The sequence below is a fragment of the Artemia sp. Qi Xiang Cuo genome, chromosome 19, assembly GCF_049724085.1.
Source record: "Artemia sp. Qi Xiang Cuo chromosome 19, ASM4972408v1, whole genome shotgun sequence".
Lineage (NCBI taxonomy): Eukaryota > Metazoa > Arthropoda > Branchiopoda > Anostraca > Artemiidae > Artemia > Artemia sp. Qi Xiang Cuo.
Window position 1 is genome coordinate 7768249 of NC_142812.1, and position 13470 is coordinate 7781718.

Genomic DNA, 13470 nt, shown 5'->3' on the forward strand with positions numbered 1-13470 from the left:
TGCACTTTAACGAAAAAATACAAATGAATGTGCATTGTCAGTTTAATATACATATACTGATATTTAGTAATCAAATGTTAATATTATTTGATTTATTAAAGTTCAAAAAGTAAAAACATTTATATTGTAAAGACACAAACAAAAGATTTCAAACCATGCTTGGAACCAACCTCTTCTACACTAGTTACATTTCATAGTTGTATAGTGCTCTTTTGCTATTTTCTTTGTTTTTTATTTGTAGCACTCTGTCATTTTTTCTTTTTGTATAAACAACAATAATATAGGGGTTATTATTTGGAAAGCAGAGACATTATCTAACAGTATCCATAATTATCTTCAGGCTGAAATTAACACGGAAAAGCTACTTTAAAACATTGATAGAGTTCATGATAAGAACTTCAGAGAAATTTTCCAAGGGCATTCGGATATAGTTTAAAATTTTGTAGCACAGACGATGGATGAAAGGATTTTAGGAAGTATACTTTATAAAGTGGGAGATGATTTTTTAGAAGTGTAAGTTAAAAAGTCAGCAAGTAAAATTAGTGAAAAGGCTAGGAAGAATCGACAAGGGTTTTGAATAAAGAATAGGTCTTGTGTGAGCGAAATCGAAGAAAGAAAACTTCAGCAGGCATTAAGGCGTAAATAAAAGACATATGAAATGGAAGATGTGGATGAAATTCCAGATAATTAAGAATAAATTACAGATAACAAAAAGCAAGTCAAGGAATTTGAACAGGCACTGAATTGCAAATAAAGGGAAGGTAAAATAAAGGATATGGATAAAATTATGAATAATCTGGATGAAGTGATTAGATGGCATAACAGAAATATATTGCCTTATCATGTTATTTGTATATAATTATTTTTAACTGAGAATAAAAAGTAGTATGTACACAATAATTCCAGATAAAAAAAAACAACAAACAAGCCTCAATTAAAAATAAAGAGTTTTGAGGAGAGATTGACAGAACCTTGTGGGAGTGTGTAAAACCATTATATAACTTTAGATAAGGATATAGAAATAGGCAAGAACGTTTCTGATAGCTTAGAAGTGATGGAAGATTTATCTAGCAGAAAGGGGTAAAAGATGGTAGCTAATGGCTAAAAATAATTAGGCTGCAGGTAACAGCTGTATGGTAAATAAAATATTGAATTATGGCAGTTATAAAATTAGGTATAAGGTAATAAGCATTATAAAATATAATTCTTTGATGAAATAGAGGCACAATTGATTTTAGGAAAGCTTTGAATAAATCCTTCACTAAGAAAAATGCCAATGTAGGTAGCAATTATAGAGGCACTAGCTCAATTTTGGTACAAGGGAATTGATTAGCACGATGATAAGTTAGACTAAGAGATGCTGTATATACATCTGAGAGTAGACCACTGTGGAAGAGGGGCCATGGCAATCAATAGCACCAACATTCATGAACAAACTAATAATTGATAAGTGTCTGAAGTGTAAAGCCCCAATGCTTTTATGGATTGCTAACAGCCCTTTGAATCACCATAGAAAAGATTTGGTGAAGATCCTTCTTTCATACACCAGAACAGTAGGGCTATATTAAATTGATTACTCCATTTTCCAAATTACTGAGAATCTGAATTCGTTTTTCTAGGCTTGACAAACTGTGACAGCTAAAAGAATTTCTGACCGAAACCACAATTGACAAAAAAAGTACAACTGATATCTCAATTACTTTACAAACTGGCCAAACACAAACAATTTATTTATGTTAAAGATTCTTTTACATTTTATCCAACACTTACTATATTCGTCAATATGTTGCATTGGATATATCACAGTTGGGTACAATGCAAGACCAATGAATCCAATGATTCCACCTATAAATGCTCCATATTTCCAGCCACTCATTCTATAAGACATTTTGTTTTGATAGTCCTGCAAAAGATGCTTCAATTGGTAACATCAATAAATTAGAGATTATATTAGAAGCAGGATAGTTAGTTTTTCACAAGAGACATTTTGGGTCACAATTACATCAGCAACACCCACTTTAGGAGATTCAAATGCTAAAGTGTTAATTCCAGTTAACTCTAAACTTAGTTCCAAATATATTTACAGTACCCAAAGGCTGCTCTAAACAATTAACTAGGGGCCAACTGATATATTGACTGGCCAATATTATCAGCGGATTTGGGGGTCAGAGTAATTATTATTAGAAAAAAATTGGCCTTTTTTATGCACAACTTATCCAGGAGATGGCACCAAATTTCCTCAAGCAATTTTCGCTTGTCAGTCCGATTGTCAGATGCCAGATTTTCTCAAGTAATTTTTGCTTGTCAATCCTTTGGGGCAGAGCCAACCGATCATTCTGACCATGGTGGAGAGAGCAGCAGAGGTAGGTCAAATTAAATACAAGTATATTTGTTGTCAATAGTAAGCTTAACTATGAAATAAGCAATGATGCAATTTTTTTTCCCCTGTTCCATTTTGCATAAGCTTTGGGTGTGCCTCTTGGCCACACAACTCCTTATCTTTATATAAAAAAAATATATAGCCTATATAAAATAAAAAGGAAGTAGACGACAGGCACCTTTTTTTATTGTTCTTATTTATGTTTTCTATATGCAATTATTTTTAATCCAGGATGAGTGTATCAACAAAGTGAACTTACACAAAGCATTGCTGTAACAAAGCACAAGTATTAGGTTTTGATTTTTTAAATACTTTATTTAATTTATATTGTTCTTAAGTTATAATTTACAATTATTTGTGGAAACCACAGTTTACAGAAAAAAAAAATTATTAGATTGATGCTCAGGTGGTGTTTCACTGTTCTCTGTTTTTTAAATCTTTTTTAAATTAATCCTTTTTGTATTATTTGGAATCTGCAGTGAACCATTGAAGCTGTTCTTTGGTGTGTAATAGACCAGTGAGAAACACATGAGTATGAATACGGGCAGAGAATGCAGGGTTTAATCTTTAGGTAATGTTTTTTTTGGAGGGGAATTTGTCAGCAATTATATTAGCTATCAGCCTTTGCTATTGTTTTACATTAGCACTGGTTGGGCCCTACAATTAATCATCTTAATTTATAGGTGACTTTCAATATTGCCAGAATTTTCAGTATTTTTCAGAGTAAGTCTACCCTAGGATTTCAGCTGGGATTTTAAAACTTTCTCCATTGCCAAAAAGTCCAAGGATTCTTATATGATAATCTTTAGAAAGGGAGGAGAAAGGCGCAGCACAACACAGCACCTACCTTTATATCATCCTATATCCACACCCAGGATCAGTAACAACAGAATCTGAAGAAATTACAATATTGCAAAGGTTGGTAAAAGAGTTTACCATTGAACATTGATTTTTTGATACTAATTACTTTACTGTTCAATCAGACTAATGTAAGAAATCAAATGAGATGGATGAGAAAAGATTCATGTACTATTCAGTATTGGAGTGTCAAATATACATTAAAGTTACACAATTTTGATCTCTAGCATATTCAACAAACCAAGCAATATTTAATTAGAAATATTTGGAAAGTTATTTAGTCTTACATTGGACTGCAAAACCAAACTAATGAAAATGATAATTATGTAGAAGCTTTGAAAAATTCATAGAAGTTCTGTTTTCTCAACAAAATAGCATGATTTCTGCATGGAACTCATACAAGTCTAGTTTCAATTATGATGAATTGTTTGTAATTTTATAAAATAAGATAAAATCGTTCCTTTTTAGTAATTATTAGTCATTTAGTATTACCTTTTTTTTATGGAATGTTGTAAGTCTTGATTTCCCTTTTTTTTTGTCCCATTGATGGTTGAAATGTTTTTTGTGTATTGTTGGATAGGATTTCTGCTGTGGTGAATAATTAACCTTATGTCTATTTATTTTATTTTCTCTTATTTATTTTTGTTTCCATGTCTTACAGTTCCATTGAATATCTATTTATTTCATTACTTTTTTTATCTGTACAAAAGATAGCTTAAATTATAACTCATCATCATCATCATTTACAAATTGAGGATGCAAATTTTCTGGGTAATGACAAGGACTTTTAACCAGGACAGGACTGTATAGTTTTCCCCTTTTTGAATACAATTGGTTTCACTTTCTATATAGACAAGACAGACCATATAGGAAAATTCCATTAAATTGTGAGAATATGTCCTGGGGCTCTTAAATTTATTCAGGGGATATTTATTCATTACCAGGCATTTGAAATAAGTTCATTGAAGTTGTTAGGCTCACCATAGAAGGTTGATAACTCTAGGAAAAAGAATTACAGAATTAGCCCCCTTGCTTTGTAGATAACAGCAAAGGTGTGGTTTGGCTTTTGAGTTGGGGGGGGGGGATACAAAGAATGTGCAAACAAAATCATATCACTCAATTTGTAAGTGCCTTCTATAATCACTAGCTTGCTTGGGTATCACTGGAGGTAAGTTGGAAAATCTAGTTAATAGAAATTTCCTGAATCTAATGAAGCAAGAAATTCACTATTATAGAGTTTGGTTCAGAAGAGTTTATGCACAAAACTAACACAATCAATCATATTAGTCATTTATTAGTTCACATAAAACATTATGGGAGGGGGGAGGGTATGGTACCAAGTTTAATTTTCCCCTGGGTATCAGCAGCTTTAAGAATAGCCAGCTTTTATAGGGTAACGTCCGGTATGATTCAAACCCTAGAGAAGTGGACAGAGGTTCGAAAATTTTAACTTTTTGTAACTAAAAATCGAAAACGTGTCCTTTCCTATTGAGAACCATCTGGTAATGCACACACCCACCTGTTCTGTGGTCTCCAGCTGCAAGAAAATGTTAACCTCAAAGAAGAAAAGATTTATGACCACTTGTCTGAAAACATGCTGTAGCGGGGTGATGTCAGAGAAAAAAGGTAAGTTTTAAAAAAGTTTCATATTTAAGTCATTTGTTGTCTTTTCGAAGTTTTTCTTTTTGGATACGCCTGATTGGTTGGTGCTTAATGTAAGGGAGAATGAATGGTCACATATCAGGTGCTAGAATTACAGAAAATCTTGATTCTCTGGAAAAAGTTCAAATAGTCTGCTAAGGTTCGAACTTTTTTTGCTCTAAGATCCATAATTTTATCAGTCTGTGGAAGGCTTAGATCAAAATTTTAATGAAAGAAAACTATGAATTTAACATTTTCAGGCCAGTAGCAGGTACCAGTTCTCTTCTAGAGAAGTGGACTCTGTTTGAAAAGTTTTGGACGGTTTGAAATGACAGAATTCGAACTCTTTATTACCGTTTCGAACCGTTGCTAACAGGTTCGAAAAGGGTTCGAATAAATACCAAACGATTTTACTTGAAAGAAGGGCATTTTGGAAGGTTTAAAAATTTAGGAAGGGTTCGCATCTCGGGTTCCTTTTTAAATTTGCTACATTGTTTTCTCTCCTTATCCTTGTGCTGAAACTCATTTTTCACAATTTTCCTATCCTCAGCAGAAAATAAGTGTTGTTAAGAATGTAGCCCAGTGAGGATTAAAAAAGACTGACCCACTTTGTATGTAAAAGAAAACTTGTGTTAAAGGTTACTGAAATCGGATTTGATTTTGACTTTGTTGTTTCTGATCTGTTTTTATTTTGGGCAAACTAGACTTGGGAGAGTTGCTGCCAGTGAGGCCGCCATGGAAGATGAAAAAGAACCAAAGTTTCCAGCCAAAGTTTATAACGCCTACTAATGCTAAAAGATCAAAAGATGATAGCGACTGGGAAGAGGAAGTGAAACTTGAGAAAAAGCAAAAAACAAAGCACAAAAATTTGGCAACTCGGAAATATGCACTTGCCCCAAAAAAAGCCAGTTCCATGGAAATACGTTCTTGCTCCCGTAGAAGATTCTGAGTCGGAATTTGACATGACAGCTATCAAATGGGAAAACAACAAGGACAGGGAACGTGAAGATGTAAGCTTTACAGAGAGTATAGATGGAAGGGCTTCACAAGTGAAGGAGAAGAGAATGAAAAAGACAGCAGCAACTGGACAAGGAGACTACAAAACTTATGAAAATTCCATCTTGAAGCAAGCTGTTGAAGATTACTTAATGGGACTGTCTGGGATTAAATTAATAGCAAAGAAGTAATCAATTCCTGTAACAACGTTGCAGAGCCATATAGTCAAGAAAAAGGAGGAGGGGTTCGAAGTAGAGAACGAGAAGAAACAAACGAGGGGCAAACTTCGAGGACCTTCTTATCTAAGTCAGACTGAGGAAGTAAAACTGGAGCAGTTTGTTTTGTGGAACCAGAGAATTGTTTAGCCATTATAAAAAGCCAACCTGCTCAACACAGTGATAATTATGATGGAAAAAGCAAACTGCATGGCTTCATCAGAGACTGGAAAACCGACCAAGCACTGATATTATTCCTTTCTGAAACGACATCTTGCCATTTCCAAACAAAAATTTGATAATCTTCAAAGAGGGCATTCTTCTGTGACCTGCAAAAAGCTCAAAAACTGGCGTCTCAACCATGAAAACTACTTGAAAGAGAAATGACTTGAAGAGTTTGTGGATCAAGCTGTTGACCCCCAAAGAATATGGAATGCAGATGAGACAAGTTTTCTGTTCCTTCCTCATGGAAAAAATGTTCTTGCAAAGCAGGGCAGCCGCAAAGTTATATGGAACACAGGCGGAAAAGAGAAAATGAACCTTACCATTCTGTTTATGGTCAATGGTGCTGGTGAATATGCAAAGCCTTTTATTGTTTAGAAGTACAAGTTGAGAAAAGTGCACAGAAATGTTGTGGACGCTTTTCCAGACTCCATGTACGTCTCTGCGTCAGATACTGGTTGGATAAGGGGCTCAAACTTTTGTGACAGTATAAAAAATGTTCTGGTTCCTTACCTGAATTGAAACAACATCCAGAGACCTGTACTCATGTTTATTGATGGGCATTCCTCTCATATTATGATCAAACTGAGTGAACTATGCAAAGAAGAACAAATTGAATTGGTAATACTGCCACCAAATGCAACATTTATTCTGCAACCTCTTAATGTTGCTGTTTTTAGGAGCCCAAAGGAAAGATGGAAAGAATTTTTGAGGAAAAAAGACTTTGATGTTAGAGTTACAACCAAGGTTTGAAGTAACCAAAATAAATTTTGCATCAGTGATAGCAGAATCCATGCCAAACAATATAAACCTTGTTCCTCCCTGCCTAGTCAAAAAGATGATGGACCTACTTCATCCACCTTACCAGGTTGTGAAACAGAAACCTGGTCTGCCTTGCAAACTGAGCCTACTTCATCCGTCTCCCAAACCTCTGCAAATGAAACAGTGACCAAACCCCCAAACTCACCAGTCAGTCAAGAAGAAGACCTTGATACTAGTCTTCTCACCTTTGTTAATAACTTCCAAGTTCCTGAGCCAGAAATCCCTGTGGACGAGATCTTCAAAGGTGACAGTGCTGAAACAGCAATGGCAACACTTCATCAAGCTACACCAAAGCCTGATGGCACACTCCTTGAAAGTTGGCTCCTCATCTTGCAGAATGTCTTGGACTGCCATTAACTCATAATAAGGCTCCTGTGAATACTGTTGAGAGGAGGTGAGTATTTCATCAACATCTTACAAAAAAGACTTTTGAGACCAGAAGCAGCTGCCTAAGTGTTGCAGTATGTCAGCAAGGAGTAAAGAAGCAGAGTCTTCATCAGTCCAGTTAAACACATTGCTTAGCAACTTGAACTCAGACAGTATCCCAGTGAGAAAGGCAGTCCAAGAGCCAGTCAAAGTTGAGCTGGAAAAGTACTATCCAGTTTGTTTTAGCAGAAAGAAAGACAAAAAGGGTTGGTTTATTGGTCGAGTGATAGACTTCCCTGATGAAGGACAAGTCAAGCTTAAATTCATGAAGCAGTTGAACTTTAAAGAAAAGTCCTCACATTGCCTAAGATTGATGACATTGCTGAAGAAATGGCGTTTTACAGAGCTGTCAAACTAGTCAGATCTGATATGTTCTGCCTCAAAAATACTGAAGACACAGAACTTGCCTATGTTAGCTTTTGCCAAAAGTTTTGAATTGTGATTCAGCTGTACCTATTTTGTATCTTTTTGTATTTTATCTGAATAGCCCAAATAAAATTATTTTTGAACCATTAGGGGTATAAAACATAGGGGTTCAAAAAGTTTCAAACCTTCAACTAGGATGTTTCTGGTTATTTTCAAACCGGTTCAAAATCAACAGACAAAAATTGGAACACCCCAGCCACTTCTTGACAGGTTCAAATTATTGTGGAAAATGGACCAATAGTGCATTTTTACAATTTTTGAGCAAGCTAATTAGCATAGAAGCATAAAAAAAACTATGATATTTGTGATAGGTTCTTTTACCCAGTGTGAAACCATTTTTGTCCTTAATACATTAGATGTTGACATGAGAAATGTGAGAACTGCTTGGATATGCATTTTTTCAAAAAAGGTTCGAATCATACTGGACATTACCCTACTTATCATATCTCAGTAAACTGCATATCAAACTAGCCTAATCTATCCTTATTTATATAAAAACAACTGGTTAAGCTGATGGGCCTATTTGCCCTAATTTAAATTATATAATATTCATAGATAGGGTTATGTAACCTTTAAATTATGTGTGGTAAATTATGAATTTTTATGTTACTTAACCAGTTAGAATGTGAACATACTACTTGAAGTTTTCTTTATGCCAATTCTGAATATAATTATCACATCCTTTGCAAATTTTATATTGAGTGCCTTTATATTGACAACTTCTACCTAATTATTTGCTAGTAAAATATGGGTACCATACCAAAAATTCTGAGAACTATATTTAAAGAATCATAAATAATTTCTAGCCCCAATAGCTATGTTGAACTTCTTCATTTACACTCCCCTCCCTTCTACTCCCAAATGCATAAATATAGTCTTCTATAAATATTCACATTATTTTTTAGAATACCATTCCTCTTTTCTTCTAATAAATTGATTAGCACAAAATAGATTGATCCAATAAACTTGCATTAGGAGCAAGTTTAGTTAATGCAAACTTGAGTTAATTAAGTAAATTACACTACTTTAGACTATGCTAAGGGGGTGCATCCCCCCTGGATCCACCATTGCCTAGAAGCTTTGCCAATCTAGCCTGATGTGGGCAGCTATATAGATAGCCTAGGCTATCTTTACTATTCATAATGAACTGAAACATTCAGAATATACAGGACACTGTTACTAATGTACTAAAATACTGAATATATATATACAAATATTTAAATTAGCCAACTGGCCAACAAGTATTTTAGGTAAAGTTCTACAAAATCATATTATTGAGTTAGGAATAAAGTGAATACACCATTTGATACCTTTTTTTATGTTTATTACAAATATAATAACCATTTCTATCGGAAATGAACTCCAGCCCCCCCCCCCTATATATGCCAATTCAGGGTTAGGTTAGGTATAGCCTATATAGGGGGGGGCTGAAATTCATTTTCAATAGAAATGAGTATTATATTTGTAATCACCATAAAAAAAGGCATCGAATGGTGTATTCACTTTATTCCTAACTCAATAATATGATTTTGTAGAACTTTACAGTATTTTAAGCCTAAGAGTCCAGTTGGACATAAGGATATATTAAGAAAACAATTCTTACTCTATAATATGCGGAATAATCTTAGTTAATACATTTTGCAGAAGGAGGGCCTTTATCTTCACTTCTTTCCTTGTTTTTCTAAGAGATTCATGAATTTCTTAGGACCTAGGCTATATAGGGTAAGACACCCAGTAGTCGGACACTTTAATCACTTTGAAAACTTTTTGACATTTAAACTACTCTAATTACTGTATTATACCACCTAGAAACTTAATTTTTTTACAGTTAAAATTCTGTTTCTTTCGTGAACAAGTAGGTTACTAATTCAAATAGTTTCGCCTAGTACAGCGCTGCCTATTTTTGAATTACTAACAAGTGACGATTCCGCCTAAAGTCGGACATACAAATGGCTCATTGTCAATAGCTATGACGCAATATTGCCTATTCCCAACCAGCAATCTCCCTTTTCATGGCCACCAGTAACAAATATGGTTTTCCCAGTCTTGTTTTCTATATGCTGTAATCTCGGCCAGGCTAATTTCGAAATAGCTTCAGATTGTAAATCACCATTTCGCAAATGAAATATTAATTTTTAAAGGTTTATTACAAATGTGTATAACAAATTAGATTTTCAGAGAAGATAATAATTCAGATTGGAATTATTGAGAAAAGTTATTATCCGTGTTATTCAATGTGAGCATGTGCAAATCAAAGATTTTTTTTTGGGGGGAGGGGGAGTGGGGGGGGTGGGCGAAATAGGTGGATCCAATAAAAAAAATTAAGGGGCGCAGAATAGGCTGATCTGATAAATTTGCATTAGGAGTAAGTTTAATTCACGCAAACTTGAGTTAATTAAGTAAATTACGCTCTTTTTTATGCTCTTTAAGAATATAGCAATCATTTTTGTTGGATGAATTTTAGCCCCCATCCCTATATATACCAATTCAGGGTATATATTTGCACATTAGGGGGGTGGGGGTAATTTTATTTCTGTGTACATGAGACGTTAGTTTCAACTCCCCCCCCCCCACCCCCCTAATTTGCAAATATATACCCTGAATTGTTTTATATAGGGGTGGGGGAAAAAATTATTTTCCAACAAAAATTTTTAAATATATACAAAATCATATTTTTTTTTTTTTAATAATTTTAATAAAAAATACGATAACTTTTTTTTATGCTTATTAAAAAATTAGTTATAAGTTACTACTTACTTGAATTAACGCCCCCCCCCCTATATAGGGAACTTAAGGGGAATCATTAAGAACGCAGGGGGGGGGCAAATTTTGTCTCTTCTATAAATCGGAGGTACTTTTAAACATAAGTGTAAGTTAAATATTAAGATTTAAAATATTCAGGAAAGTGATTTTCCTTGTTATTCAATCAGGACAGGTGCGGATCAAGGATTTTGAATTTTTTTGGGGGGGGGGGGAAAAGGTGGAGCCAATAAAAAATTAAGGGGGTGCAAAATAGGTTGATCCGACAAACTTGCGTCAGGAGTAAGTTTCATTAACGCAAACTTGAGTAAATTAAGTAAATTACACTGCTTTAGGCTAAACTAGGGGGGCGTGCGCCCCTTCGTCCCCTCCCCGCTGGATCTGCCGCTGAATGAGGGGAACTGGTATTCCCCTGTACAATGTTTTCAACTATGCAAGATTCCAATGGTACACTTTTCATATTGATCTGACACTATTTTAGATGTGTTTTAGGCTTTTTTTAGAAACCTCCATAAACTTCTTTTTGGAATAAACTTTTACTTTTAAAACAAACCAAAATAATAGTTACCATTCCTGAATCAATGTCCCATGGCAACTTTTTCTTAATAGTAATTTTTTTCAAAATTTTATCCTTTGAAACGAGGTGGGATTTCTTAATTGCTTTTGACAGCTGTTTTTGTTTGAGAAGTCGCATATTGATTCCTTTTCTTTATTTTTGCCGTGTATCAAAAATGGAAGGTTGTATCAAACAGGAAGCAAGTTTGGTTCATGCTAATGAAATAAAATAAAATAGTATGAATATGCAATAATTTGTAAATAAATTTGGGCTATATATTTCGGCTCAACGGAATTGTTGTTGTCATTTTAATGACAACAAATATCATTTTAATAGCGGGGAACTTGATTTTAATGACCGAGTAATGGAAAATTTCCTGCGGGAGCAAATTTGTACTAGGGGGCCGGTTATTTGTGGGGAAACTTCCATAAGGGATGGAATTTCTGTTTTTTTCTGGGGGGAGGTGGGTTAAACAAAAAAAACATAATTGGGTACTTACGCATTATGCAGGCACCGCATTTTTTCATCTGACCATTTTTTTTTTTTGGGGGGGGTCAAACCCCTACCCCCCCTCCCTGGGTACTACCTTGGCCAAGGGAACAAATTTGCTATTGTACGGGGAAACCAGTCACGAAACCTGTCAAATAGGCTATTTGCAAGAGATCGCCATAGATAAATGATTGCAAAGCCGTGGTTTCTCAATGAGTGTCAATATTTAAACGATTGATTTTTGGGGTTTAGAGAGGGGAAAAGGTACCTAGGTTAGGTTTGGTTACGTATTTAATATATGCTATGATTCCCTCCCCCCCTAATGGGCAAATATATAGCCCAAATTTTTTCTAAATTATTATAAATTCATCCTATTTTATTTTACATTCGTCCTATATAATTTGGGCGGGGGGCTTTCCCCCTAGATTTGTCACTCCGTTTTGCAAAACCCATAAGCTAACGGATAACAGCTAATGGTGGCGGATCCGGGGAGTGGTGAGGGGGGCGCGTGCCCCCTCGCGAAGTCTAAGCATATCATATTCTTGATGCGCTACTTGAACGTCAAGTAAAGTGTATTCTTAAGAAAATTAATTTAAAAAAACAAAGTTTTTCCAAAGGAAGTAAAGAGCAAAGTTGAACCTTAAAACGAACAAAAATTATTACTTCACAGCCTATCTAACATATATCAATAAAACTAGTACAAATAAACCAACTAATTGTGTTTCTCTATGCTTTTAGGATTATAAAAAACTAGCGCTTTACTGAAAACACAGAAGTCAAGTATAAAAAACAGGATTATTGATTTAAGAATCAAAAGTGAGCATGTAGCCTAACAACACTAAACGAATCGAAAAGGCATTTCATAGTCTTACACCAGTCCTAATACTATCAAGATGGCTTTACTTCAACTTGTTTACAGACTAATTATATGTCCTTTTCAGAACCAAAACGAGAGCCAGTCATTGAACTCAGCCATTGTGCAGAAGTAATACCAAATTAAATGTAAAAAAAAATAAAGCAAAATCTTAATCTGGATTGTTACTTTATCTTTAAAGGGATTGATCCGAAAAGGGATTGATAATATTTGTATTCTGTAAAACGCGTCCTTAATTGGTTTGCTTTTACTGTACCAAAACCCCTATATTATTTTGCGTTTTCAGTAAAGCGGTAGTTTTTTACAATTCTAAAAGTATACGTAAACATAATTAGTTGGCTTATTTGTACTAGTTTTATTGATATATGTTAGATAATCTGTGAAGTACTAATTTGTGTTCGTTTTAAGTTTCAACTTCACTCTTTACTTCCCTCGGAAAAACTTAGTTTTTTTTAAATTAATCAGGGAAAACAGCATGTCCATTTTGAACTCCAATGCCACTTCTGAACCCAAACCGATTGTCGCTGCGGGAAGACAACCCTTTCAAGAAGTTAACTAATTATCGAACAAACAGTAAGTGTGTACGTAGCTCTAGTTCGTAGCCGTGTTTGGTGGCTGAGTTCCAATGAAGATGTTTAAAGGTGTATAGTTATTTCGCGCCTTTCCAGAAGAAAATAGTGGTATCAACTCACGAAAATGTAGGTCAAAGTCACGAAAACTTTTAATAAAAATACCAAGAAAATACTATTCTCATTGAAAATGCCAAATTAAGAATGTTTCAAAGTCTGCGCGGGGAGAGTGGTGG

The 13470-nt window shown here is 34.5% G+C and overlaps 1 protein-coding gene across 4 annotated transcripts in view; it reads right to left on the reverse strand.

Annotated features, from left to right (window-relative positions):
• LOC148940450 (small integral membrane protein 20) overlaps nt 1-13470 on the reverse strand; it is a 44146-nt gene that overhangs the window by 19630 nt on the left and 11046 nt on the right. For 2 of the 4 annotated variants that reach the window (XM_089104860.1, XM_089104862.1), the window contains exon 2: nt 1771-1903. In XM_089104860.1, coding sequence (XP_088960986.1) covers nt 1771-1888 — 118 coding nt within the window. In that variant the 5' untranslated portion in view covers nt 1889-1903. Of the gene's footprint in view, nt 1-1770; nt 1904-9589; nt 9765-9812; nt 9869-13470 lie in introns of those variants that run through there. The other 2 variants (XM_089104863.1, XM_089104861.1) reach the window with 2 other exon arrangements.